Source organism: Talpa europaea (genome assembly GCF_964194135.1).
Source record: "Talpa europaea genome assembly, chromosome: 7".
Taxonomy (NCBI): domain Eukaryota; kingdom Metazoa; phylum Chordata; class Mammalia; order Eulipotyphla; family Talpidae; genus Talpa; species Talpa europaea.
In genome coordinates this window covers 132,062,183-132,074,638 of record NC_140074.1, presented here as the reverse complement: position 1 = coordinate 132,074,638, position 12,456 = coordinate 132,062,183, and the positions used below count along the sequence as shown (strand labels likewise).

Genomic DNA, 12,456 nt, shown 5'->3' with positions numbered 1-12,456 from the left:
GCTGTGCCAGGCAGACCCCTTTCCTGGTCCCAGGGAGTGAGGGTGGCTGGTGAAGCTAGTGGGGGAGATGGCTAAATTGTCCTCCTATTAGGGGGAAAAGGATGTCCTAAAGCTATAACACTCCCCTCCATCTAGGGCACCACCCCCAGGAAGGGGCCTCTCCAGACACCAAAGTCAGGTATTGATAGTTCAGGGGGCACAACCACAAAAGCCCCCAGTAGGTGTGGCCCTGAGCCAACCCAAGGTCCCTGGCTGGCGCCTCCCCTACAATTCTGCCCCTTCGGGGAGTCCTGGAGGCTTCAGGGCTGGCTCCTCTGGCCGCGACCCCAGGGCGCAGGGCAGGTGGACCTCGTGGACAATATCTCGGACAGTGGCCCGGAAAGTCTTGCTGACCAGACAGTAGAGGACAAAGTTGACTGTGGTGTTGAGCATGGCCGCCATGTTGGCCACATCCAAGGCCAGGTGGACCCTCCAGTCCCTGTGGACGGGCGCCACATATAGGTGGTAGAGCATAACGCAAATTCGGGGTGCCCAAAGCAGGGCGAAGAGCGTGGCGACGCCCAGGAGGATGGCCGTGCTCTTGCCCACCCGTGGCTGCAGCGCCCCCCGGCCACGTCTGCGCAGCCGGCAGATGATGGCCGAGTTGGCAGTCAGGAAAATGCCGCAAGGGACGAAGTAGATGATGAGGCAGTGGGCCCACTTGAGGACCTCGTCCAGCGTGCTGGGGGGGTCCACGTCCCTCCACACGTCCAGCCACCAATAGAAGGGGATACCGGTCAGCAGGGCGGTGGCCAGGACGGCGGCGATGGCCCTGCGGGTGCGGCCAGGGGACGAGGCGGCCCGGTGGCGCAGGGGGCGGCACAGGGCGCGGTACCGGTCCAGCGTGAACAGCACGGCCACCCACACGGAGGCGTGGTTGGCGGCGAACTCCAGGATGTTGGCCACGCGCACCACGGCCTGGGGCACCCGGCGGGCCAGCACGGCCCCCTGCAGCAGGAAGCCCACGAACACGATGACCACCTGGGTGACGATGTCCGAGGCCGTGAGCGCCAGCAGGTAGTGGTAGGAGGGCTTCCGCGTCCTGGCGGCCAGGCGGCCCAGCGCCACGGCGGTCAGGAGGTTGACTGCGGCGGCCAAGGTAAGAAGAGGACATGTCAGAGCGGCCAACTCAGAGCTGGCCGGCCAGGCCTTAGGTCTCCTCCCGCCCCACCTGCTAGTGCCGAGGCCGTGCTGGCTCCCTCCTCCTCCTCCAGACCCTCCTCTAAGCCCACCTGGTCAGGAGATTAGCCCTGCCCTGTCCACCCACTCCACGTGGTCACTGACTTCAGCTGGGGCGGGGACTCTGCCTGGCACACAGGGAGCTCTTTTGCCGGGCAACAGGTGTCCGCAGAAGCCTCCTGTGCCTGCGGCATTCCCCCTAGACACGTCTCGGGTGCTCCGAGTCCTCTTTCCCAGGGGCTTCCATGGTGACAAGGTCGAGACCACCTGTCCTTTCTGCATTCCCCCTGCACCACCCCCTCCAGCAACCCCAGCTCTGCTGAGGATGGTCCTAGGGGACTGTCCACTCCGGGGTAGAGGGGGGCAGTCTGCTCTGGTGAGGCCTCAGGTATAGCTATAAAGCACCCCCAAACCCTCACTTTTAATCCTATGCTTTGCTCCCCTGTGACTCAGATCACCCCATAAAAGCAAGGGGAGTCCTGGAGTCTGTGATCCAGGGTCTCAGGGGTCAGCACAGAGGGTTGGCACCCAAGGGGGAGGACCCCTGTTTCCAGCCACGCCCATGCCCCACCCCGGCTCCCCTCTCACCAGGCAGCCCCAGGCCCAGCAGGATGCTGTAGTAGATGACAGGGGCGACGCCAGCCACACACGGGGACCGCTCTGGGATCTCGGGCCAGTAACCTTCGAACTCCTGGCTCGGCTCGCTGCCACTGCCATTGGGCGCGGGCGGCAGGGCCTCTCCTGGCTGGGCAGCTGGGGAGGGTGCAGGGTAAGAGTTCTGGTCTCTTTGCAACCCAGCGGCCCCGTCTTCACCCTGAGGTCTGTGTTCACCCTGCTCTGTGCAGACCCCCCCACCCCCAGTGCCCTGGCTCCCCTGGAAAGGAGCCCCCTGTGTGTTTCCTGTAGCCTTGGAGACTGTTTCTCCATGACGACGTCAGCCTCGAAAGCAGGGCTTCCAAATGGGGTACAGGTGCTGCCAGGCCGAGCCAGAGGGTCTGCTGTGGGGCTCAGGCCCCTCTGCTCTCAGGAAGTGTGCTGGGCGAGCCCCACCCTCGGCGAGAGCAGCTGCCCTGCTCTGCTCAACAGCCGCCCCCTTGAGGAGCCGTGACTGGGCGCCCCTCCTTACTGAGTTAAAGACAATCCGTCTTCACTGGCTAACACTATTGGAGTTGAAACCGCCCTGGTTTCCCAGTAGGGAAACTGAGTCCAGAGGGCATCAAGTCCCCTGCCCACGACCACAGCTGACTTACGTCTGGGCTGGGGAGAGGACGAGCCACCTGCTCTGGTCCCTGCGCCCTCAGCCACTCTTTAGGTCTCTTGAGAATCACCTTCCAGCTGGGCCTTGTGCTGAGCCCCCCCCCCCAGCCCCCGCTAGACCTGCCTGTGTCTGCCTCGCCGTTGCCTCCCACCGCAGTTCCAGACGCCTTACCTGCCTCTCCTCCATCAAGCCTCATGCTTCTGGGTCCTGAGCCCCCTCGTGGCTTTTTCTGAGGGTCCTGCAGCATCACCAGGGGCCCGGCATCTCGGGCGCCGGCCCCACCCGGCCTGCCTCGAGCTGTTGTTCGCCCCACGGTTCCTTCAGCAGAACTGAGCCAATCTGCTCAGGTCACTCAGAGAGGTGGGTGTGGGGAGGCGGGTGGAGGGAGGAGGAGGAAGGAAAGGGTGGGGCCCAGACTCGGGGGAGTGAGCCCAGACTGTAGATGTGGCCTGCAGCAAACTGGGATTCCCAAGGGTGCTCAGGCCACTAGAGTCAGGTGGGAAGGGGCCCTGGGGGGTGCAGGATGGGGCATCCTGGGACCTGACCTGGGCTCAGTCATGGTGGGGATACTCTACGGGGAGGGCTTTGGGGAGAAGCAGGAGAATCGGGGAGCTACTCTACCTGCCTCAAAATGAGGAGGGCTTGTCTGCAAGAGGGCAGGTTAGTGCCCTGGGAAGAGGTAGTCCAGGCACGGCCCAGCTCTGGAGGGACCTGGGGCCAGTGAGGGAGTCAGTTCTGCCACAGCTGCTGGTGGAGGGACAGACACAGAGGAGGGTCCTGCCCGAGGGCCGCTGGCCAGGAGGGACGGCAGGGGGCTATGCGTAGGGGGCCAGGACCATGGGGAGAAGCAGGTGTGCCAGCAGCCGGGGAACCCAAGATCGGGTGGCCCCCGCAAGCTGTTGTTTTCCCAGCCCTGGTGAAATGGACCATCCTCCACAGAGTATCAGTCACTGGCAAATAAACACCAGCAGGCGAGGCGCGCGGCCGGAGAGGGTGGGAGTGGTGCCTGGCCCCTTGGGAGGGTGACTGGTGCCTTCCGCGGTGGGCAGGGCTGGCTTCCCCTATCTGCCCTCTGGGAATAGAGAAATGCTGGCTTCTGGGCTCCCTAAGTTAGATCCCACTTCTGGTGGGAGGTGGGGAGAAGCTACCTGTACCCCCAGCCCTCCCCACCCCCAGTTACACCTGGACTCTCACAGACGAGACCTTGCTGCCCCCTGGTGGCTGCCTCTAGACCCTGCAGGCCCTGAGAGCCACTCCAGCTGGGCAGGGTCCCCTGGGTGGCCAAGCAGGAGCAGAGGCAGCCCCCTCCCTCCCCCAGCTCAGGCCCCAGGTAGGTGTCCGGCACCCAGCCCCAGAGAGGGCAGGTAGCACAGATGAGTCCCCTGGCTGCCACTTCCCTGCGCCCTGAGGCTCTGGACGAGCAAGGAGCTGCTTCCAGAAGAGCTGAGAGGCCAGCACACTCGAGGGGCCCCACAGATACCCCCCGATGTTCCCCCCTTCCCTGCTGTGACACCCCATACAGCCCCACAAGCCGGCTGGCACCCCCACTCCACACTGACACTGAAACTCAGAGAAGGGCAGCAACCTGGCCAAGGCCACACAGCCGGAGCAGGCGGCTGGAGTGGGAGCTGACGCGGCCCCTGGCCCGAGACTGTCTGGCCCTCACCCTCCTCACGCCGTGGCCTCTCCTCCCGCACGGGCAGGGCAGGGCGAGCCCACTGGACCCCTGTGAGCTCCAGCCTCTTGTGGGAGGGAGACACCAGGTGAGCTCGGGCCTTACGAGGAGGGGGAGGTGCGTGGATGGAGGGATGAGCACTGAGACAGGCAGGGGGAGGGGGGGCGGGGGAGCGGGGAGCACTGTCCCATCGGGGACAGCAGGTTGGAGGCCCGAGCAGGACGCGGCCCGGCTCCAGGGAAAGCCTGCAATAGCGTGTGAGTTGTTCAGGGAAGGATCCTTTCCTGTTTATTATTATTTGTTGGTTTTTTTCCATGATGAGTGATAATCTATATTTAGAAGGAGCCAGCTGGACGCGGGGGGGCGGGCCCTGTCTTGCTGCAGGGTCCAAGGCACCTGGCAGGAGCCCCCGGGTGCACCTCCCTCCCCCAGGGCCTGGGCCAGTGCTGGCCTTGCCCCGTCAGTCCCCGGCTTCTCAGGCGTGGGGTCTGGGGCTGCGGCCCTGGTGCCACGGTGAGCTTCTGTCCAGTTCCAGGGAGACTCTGCGGTGGGGGGAGCCATGACGGCTGGTCAGGCTTGTTCCTCCGGGGCGCCCCTCTGAGGGAAGAGGCCCCCTGCAGACCCGGTGACTTGGGTGTGGGAAGGTCGTGGATGCAGCTCGAATCTTCTGCGGCTGGGGACGCCTCCCGCCCGGCACTGCCTTCCCGGCCTTCCAAGCCCAGGGGTGGGGTGGGGGGCCAGGGGCTTCCTTCTTCACTTTTGACGCCATCTTCCTCCTTCCTGCTTGAGATTTGGGCGCCGTCCCCACCCCCAGGACACAGGCCCAGAACCAAAACTCATGACTCCCAGTCTGAGTGTCAGAGGGAACCCCGCAGGGAAGGGAGCCCATAGGGATGCCCCTGGAGGGGAGGGGCTGGCCAGGACCGGCCCGGGGCCCACCCTCCGCCTTCCTCGCCCACTCCACAGCAAGTCTGGGTCCTGCCCGAGCTTGCAAGAGCTCCCAGCTGCTTTCACTGCACTGAGATCCCGCGCCCGCTGGGGAGCTTGCTGCGGAGGAAATGGCAGCCGGGCCCAGGAGAGACGGCGGGGGTGTGGGGAGAGAAGCAGCAAAGCAGCATTTGAATCCCGGCCCCGGCCCCCGCCTGTTCCTGGCCTTGAGAGCTCCGCAGCCCTCAGGGCACGAACACCTCAGTCTTGGGCAGGAAGGAACCATCCTCTCTGGGGCTTTTCTTGTTATGAGTCCCCAGCCCAGCTCTCGGGGTCACGCGCCTCCAGAGGCTGCGCCCTTCCAGAAGGTTTCCAGGGGCAAATGCCTCCTTCCTCTCTCCCGATCCAAGACTCAGGCTCGCTGTACACAGCACCCACACACCAGCCCCACACACCACACAAACACAAACGCATCACACGCATGTGGAAAGTGGACATCTGAGAAACCAGACGGGCAGGAGCTGGAGGGTCTGCACAAGGGGAGGCAGGCGTGGCGGGCAGGGCAGTTGGGCGGGGTTTCCCCTGGGCGGGCATCTCTGCCAGACCTAATTCCTGCCTTCTGTTTCTCCGGAGAAGGGGCGGAGCTGTGCCCCTTCTTGCTGCCAGCCAGGGCTGTATGGAGCTGGTCTCTGGGTCCAGGAGCTGCCCCAGAGGAGCCCAGAGCCGGACCTGTCAGCTGTCGCTGCTTCAGTTCCTCAACCTCCAGGGAGCCCCTCCCACGAGGAGCTGCGCCAGGGCCCCCTGCTCTCCACAAGGGCCAGGCCTCCGGCACCCACCCCCCACCCCCCGGGCCCCCCTCGAGACCCTTTCCTCTGTGCCTTTGTGCTTAGACCATCTCCAGGGCCCGGAACGGGGGGGTCACATCCCCAAGGGGCCCAAGAAGCCCATCGCCCACCCCCTGGAGCGTGCCACGAACAGTCTCCAACCTGAAAGGATGCCCGGGGTGCCTACTGAGCCCCTTGCCCTCCTCGCTGGAGAGCTTGCCCACCCCAAACGGCAGAGGGGGCGGGGTGGGAGTCTGAGCCACCCCTTCCCGCGCCCCTTCCAGGCCTTTCCTTTGCAGCCAGCTTGCAGGGCCCTCCAGCCAATTGCTGCCAGTGTGCGCTGTGCCAGGGCGGGGGTGTCCTTGGGGCCTGGGGGATGGGGGTACCCTCTGGGTCAGGGACTGCCAGTGGTGCTGAGCTCCTGCCTGCCCTTCAGGGGCCTAAACCTTCCCAGGAGAGGCCCAGCTCGCTGTGTGGGGTGGCAGCGCAGAGGGGGTGCCGGATCTGTCCCCTCAGGGGCCCACCAGCAGCACAATAGCCCCTGGGGCTGCCACTCTCTGGCTCAAGTGGTTGCCTGGGCAACAGCTGGGGCCACTTTCCACCAATCCGTGGCAGAGGCTGGGTGGGGGAGGGTGGCGGCCCAGGAAGGGGGGCTGGTGCCAGCCCCTTGTGCAGATCCTATATAAGGAGGAGGGGTACACGCGGTGTGGCCAGCTTCCCTGTCCCTCCAGCGCACCGGGGGCGGGGCACAGAGATGCTCAAGCTGGGCTTTGCCAGGCCTGGGTCCTGGGGCAGCTTCTGGGCCGTCCTGACCTTGGTGGGCCTGGCCACTCGTGCAGGTACGTGCACAGCGGGTAAGGTGGGGGCAGGGAGCAGGGCCCCCCTAACTTCCAACACTGGGTGGAGGTGGTGCCCGGCTGGCCAGGGTTCCCCCAGTCACAGGATCACACAGATCCGGAGGGAGGGCAGCCTGCTTCGGGGGGAGGACAGCTGGCCCGGAGGAGGGGTCTTATCCACGAAAGAGCCTCTCACTGTCCATTGTGCCCGCGCAGCTGGGCCCGCGCAGAGGTGAGCGGGACGCCATCAGCATGGGGGTCCTTTCAAGGGAGAGCTGGGGGGCATGGGGCTGAGAAATGAGCCCCTGCTTCTTTCTTCCTCCCTCTGTCTCGCTCCCTTTCCCACACAGATGTTCTACCCTCGAGTAAGTGAGCCTTCCTGCCATTAGCCCATATGAGCAAGGGCCGGGTGTGTGTGTGTGTGTGTGTGTGTGTGTGTGTGTGTGTGTGTGTGTGTGTGTGTTGGGGCTGGGGCTGGGACCCATCTGCTGCTGTCAGGCACCCTCCCTGCCCCCTCTGGGAGGCTCCTCACGTTCGGCCTTGGGAAAGCTGCTGGCAGCAACTTCTGCAGCTGAGTTTTCTGAAACCAAGTGCATGTCCCCATCTGACCCTCATGGCGCCCCTGGAAACGAGAGAAACGCTTAGAGGGGCCAGGCTGGATGGCGGGGTGCCGGCTCTGACACCCAGTTCCCGTGAGAGCCCTCCCAGCTCTGCATGCACACTCTGCCCTCTCTGCCTCCTCCACAGGCCACCCGCTGAGGGTGGACTTCTTTTTTTGCTGTTGCTGAAGATTTATTTATTTATGCAAACAAGAACTGGGGTGCAGGCCAGAAGTGTGGGGTGGTGGTGAGAAGATTCACAGAGACAGAGTGGGGAGCAGAACAGGTGGATCTACTGAAATACACTGCTGAGGGGAGCAGCGGGGAGACAGGAGAGGTCTGCTGCGCCCTGTGGGTCACCTCCCTGGCTGGGGATCGAACTCATGTTGCAGTGGTTGGTGACAGCTTGATAGTGCTGTGTCTTTAACCCTGGGCCACCAGAGAGGCCCTGAGGGTGGACTTCTGTCTCACACACAGGGCCCAAGAAGGCAGCTGGGCCTGGACACAGCTTGCCCTCTGCACCTGGGCTCTGTCCTTGGGCTCCACCCCTCCCCCTCCCACGCAGCCCCCACCTGGCTCCCAGCAAACAAGCCCACCCTCTGCAAGGGCCTTCGCATAGCTGCTTCTCGGCCTGGGTGCCCTTCCTCTGGTGCCTCCTGACCCTCCCTCTGGGAGCCCATCCCTTCTCCCTGTACCTAACGTAGGCCCCACCCATTTCTTTCACCCCCCTCCCCTCCATTTATCACAGTCTACAGCTGCTGTATTCCGAGCTGCTGGCAAAGAGTAGGTGTCCAGAAAGTATGTTCGAGAATGCACCACCTCTGACAAACCCTCCCAGGCTAAGCGGACAATTCTGGGTTGAGGTGGGGGTGGGGGGACCCCCAGACTCATCATCCCTGCCCGAGCCTCTGCAATCCTGGAGACCAGCTCTGGGCATTTTGTCCCACTCTGGTTCATGGTATCTCCCTGCCAGGGACCCACCTCCCTTCCAAGAGCAGCCGCTCAGGGCTTGCTCAGGGTCAGGTTCGCCGCCTTCCCCACCCTGGATGTGTGTGTGTGCACCAGTGCCTGCAAGCACCTGAAGGACAGCACACAGCCTGGGCTGGCCCATCCTCTGCCCACACCCACACCATGTGTGTCTCCAGCCGGCCCCTCGGCCCCTCTAGACGCGGCCCCAGGCCCAGGCTGTGCTGTGCTCCCTCCCGTTGCAGCCCAGAGGGCCGACATCACGGGGGAGGCAGCGGGCACCTCCATCAACCACTCCCAGATGCTGCTGCAGCGCCTGCAAGAGCTGCTGCGCCAAGGCAATGCCAGCGACGTGGTTCTGCGTGTGCAGGCGGCGGGCACCGACGAGGTCCGAGTCTTCCACGCCCACCGCCTGCTGCTCGGCCTGCACAGTGAGCTGTTCCAGCAGCTGCTGAGCAACCAGAGCGAGGTGGTGCTGCAGGAGCCCAAGGATGGCGCCGCCGTCTTTGACAAGTTCATCAGGTAGGGACAGAGGAGGCTGGGGTGCAGATGTCATCCCTTCCCAAGCCCCCGGCTCTTCTGCTGTGGGTCACGGAGCTGTGGCTCCTTAGAGGTCACGATGACCACTCCCCAGGTGTCATTAGGACGATGATGCAAACAGCTCCTCCATCCCGTCTCCCACGGCTCTCTTGCAAAATGCAGTGCGACTCCCCTGCCCTTCCTGGTTTGATGTCACTTACTAAATAGTCTCAGAGCTGTTTCCAAACCTGGCCGGGAGAGCTCTGAGAAGTTACAGAGCTCTGAGCTTCACCTGGAGGGTCTGCTTCAAATCTGGGTTTAGCTCCTGCCATCGTTTTTATTTTATTATTATTTTTAATATTTATTTATGCATACAGGAACTGGGGTACAGGCCAGAGATGCAGGGGAGGGAATGAGAGGATTCACCAGAGACAGAGTGGGGAACAGAACAGGCAGACTGACTGAAATACACTGCTGAGGGGAGCAGCGGGGAGACAGGAGAGGTCTGCTGCGCCATGTGGGTAGCTCCCTGGCTGGCTGGAGATCGAATTCATGCTGCAGAGGCTGCAGATTGCTTCATAGCACTGAGACTTAACCCCTTGCGCCATCAGGGAGGCCCCATCATTCTTATTTTAAAGCCTGCATGTGGACTTGGTGTCTGGACAGCTTTGAAACCATGGGGCTAGGGAGCTGGAAAAGTTAGCCAGTGCCACCCCCCATCTCCTGCTTCCTGCCACGGCACAGCACGGGGCACCATTCACACTGCAAGGAGTCACACAAACTGGCTGCAGAGCTCCAGACATCACTTCCAAGTTCCAGGCAACAGGAAGAGGGACAACACAGAAGGTCAAAAGGGGCTTCCCCCACTTAGTTTCACTTAACCAGCCGTCCCAAGATTCCATCCTGTGCCTGCAATTCTAGCCAATTCTGATTGGCTAGAATTTAGCCACACGGCCTTTCTAAGAGAACCTGGGGCACGCGTTCTGTTCCCCGAGGCATGGGCGTGGCTGACATGAGACATGGTGCAGGGGCAGCTGCAGGCACTACCGCCACACCCCCTGGAGACTGTGCCAGGGGGACAGGCAGAAAGGCTGCTCAGAGGGACCCTTTGCCAGCCGTAGACAGAGAGCGAGTGAGCAAGAGCAATACTGGACAACAACAGGGGAGAGACAAAGCTAGAAAATCACACAGCAAGGAGAAAAAAAGGGGGGGGGGCAGGATGGGAACTTCCCTGTGTGCCCCGCCAGGCTGTAGCAATTGTCACAGTAACAGCAGATTTCTCCTTTCCCTGGAGAATCACCACAAGGAGCAGCCAGGTTAAGCGACCTGCGCACTCATAGCAAAGAGGAGGTGGGATGCGGATCCCAGCCCAGATTGTCAGCCCCCCAGTGCCAGGACCCACGCGTCTCTTCTAGCAGAAAGCTCCACCCAGCAGACATGACCCAAGCTGTCCCGAGACAAAAAGAAGAGGCGAAGAAGGAGGCTGGGCACGGGGACGATCCTTGGGAGGAAAAGGCAGGAAACCTCCACGCCCACTCTGCTGTGCGCGCCCCTGACCGCGAAGCTCTCCACCCAAGGCCCGGGCCCTTCTGGACCCAGAAAGTGGCACCGGGTGTGGGCGCGGTGCGCTGCACCCCAGCCTGACGCCGCCGCGCCCCTGTGCTTCTCCCGCAGGTATCTCTACTGCGGGGAGCTGACGGTGCTGCTGGGCCAGGCCATCCCGCTGCACAGGCTGGCCACCAAGTACGGGGTGGCCTCCCTGCAGCGCGGCGTGGCCGACTACATGCGCGCGCACCTGGCGGGCGGCGCGGGCCCGGCCGTGGGCTGGTACCACTACGCGGTCAGCACCGGGGACGAGGCGCTCCGGGAGAGCTGCCTGCGCTTCCTGGCCTGGAACCTGTCGGCCGTGGCGGGGAGCGCCGAGTGGGGCGCCGTGAGCCCCGAGCTGCTGGCTCAGCTCCTGCCGCGCTCGGACCTGGTGCTGCAGGACGAGCTGGAGCTGTTCCACGCGCTGGAGGCCTGGCTGGGCCGGGTGCGGCCGCCGCCCCCCGTGGCCGAGCGGGCGCTGCGCGCCATCCGCTACCCCATGATCCCGCCGGCCCAGCTGTTCCAGCTGCAGGCGCGCTCGGCCGCCCTGGCGCGCCACGGGGACGCGGTGGCCGACTTGCTGCTCCAGGCCTACCAGTTCCACGCCGCCTCCCCGCTGCACTACGCCAAGTTCTTCGACGTGAACGGCAGCGCCTTCCTGCCCCGCAACTACCTCGCGTCGGCCTGGGGCGCCCCTTGGGTCATCAACAACCCAGCGCGCGACGACCGCAGCACCAGCTTCCAGACGCAGCTGGGCCCCAGCGGCCACGACTCGGGGCGCCGGGTCACCTGGAACGTGCTCTTCTCCCCGCGCTGGCTGCCCGTCAGCCTGCGCCCCGTCTACGCGGACGCCGCCGGCACCGCCCTGCCCGCCGCGCGCCCCGAGGACGGCCGGCCGCGCCTGGTGGTCACCCCGGCCAGCAGCGGCGCCGACGCGGCGGGCGTGAGCTTCCAGAAGACCGTGCTGGTGGGCGCGCGCCAGCACGGCCGCCTGCTGGTCCGCCACGCCTACAGCTTCCACCAGAGCAGCGAGGAGGCCGGCGACTTCCTGGCGCACGCGGACCTGCAGCGGCGCAACTCCGAGTACCTGGTGGAGAACGCCCTGCACCTGCACCTCATCGTCAAGCCCGTCTACCACACCCTCATCCGGAGCCCCTAGTGGCCCAGCAGTGCCGGGAGGTGGGGGGGCGGGGGGCTGGCCTCTGGGGACATCTCTGATGGGGCGCGAGGCCTGGGAGGAACCCCCGCATGGAGGTGCCTGACACCGGCCCCCTGGGTGGCCCGGCCCTGGCAGTGCAGAGATGGTGGCGGCCAGGTGAGGGCTGGTAGACCAGATGCCTGGTTTCAGCAGGTGTTTTCACAACCGACTTGGAGGCAACTGTCTTGGTTGAATAAACAGATGCTCAGAGGATGGGAGGTGATTGAATCACCTGTGCAGGAGTCAGAACAGCCCAAGGAAGGTCCCTCGAGTCGCAGGGTCCCCAGCTGCTCCCTCCTCCCCTGCACAGACCAGGGCCCATGGGAACATCCAGGTGGCCAGGGTAGCCCACCAGCGACCAGCCCGGGAAGCCCCAGGCAGTTTTCCAAGGGGCTTAGGTGGGCAGTTTCCGAGCCCAGACTTCAGGGTAACCACCTCACTTGGGTTATAAGGATTTCTGAGGTCTGGACCACCCCGAATGTGGCCTATCTCCCTGGAGGGGCCCTGGGCAGGTGTGACTGACAGGAATCAGCTTGCTAGCCCCACCCTTCTCAGGGCGGGGCCTTAAGGTCTGAGGAATACCCCTCCCCCCTGGTGCAGTGACCAGACAGAGCTTTCGGGGGAGGGAGAAGAGAGTTGGGGTGAATCTTGACCAAGTATGGCCACCCCACCTTCTAGACAAGGTGGAGCTTCCAACACACCGTCAAGACCCAAATGGGATTTTATTGTTAAAAAGGAGGGGGAAAGACACTACCAGTAACAAAATCCGATCCCTCCCCCACCCAACCACAGTACGAGAAGAGCTTGCCAGCCTCTCCCCAACCATCCAGGTGCCCCCAACCATCCAGG

General features: G+C 63.9%; 2 protein-coding genes across 2 annotated transcripts; one reads left to right on the top strand and one right to left on the bottom strand.

Moving 5' to 3' along the window:
• Window positions 1-264: 264 nt before the first annotated feature.
• Window positions 265-2,672, bottom strand: GPR142 (G protein-coupled receptor 142; the record flags this gene model as incomplete). Its single annotated transcript, XM_084238052.1, has 3 exons — window positions 265-1,124; window positions 1,807-1,971; window positions 2,648-2,672. 3 exons carry the CDS (start codon window positions 2,670-2,672, stop codon window positions 265-267), a joined length of 1,050 nt encoding a protein of 349 aa, XP_084094178.1.
• Window positions 2,673-6,591: 3,919 nt separating this feature from the next.
• On the top strand, window positions 6,592-11,568 carry BTBD17 (BTB domain containing 17; the record flags this gene model as incomplete). Its single annotated transcript, XM_084238051.1, has 3 exons — window positions 6,592-6,741; window positions 8,549-8,825; window positions 10,497-11,568. The coding sequence occupies exons 1-3, from the start codon at window positions 6,657-6,659 to the stop codon at window positions 11,566-11,568; spliced, it is 1,434 nt and encodes a 477-aa protein (XP_084094177.1). The 5' UTR covers window positions 6,592-6,656.
• Between the last annotated feature and the right edge of the window lie 888 nt (window positions 11,569-12,456).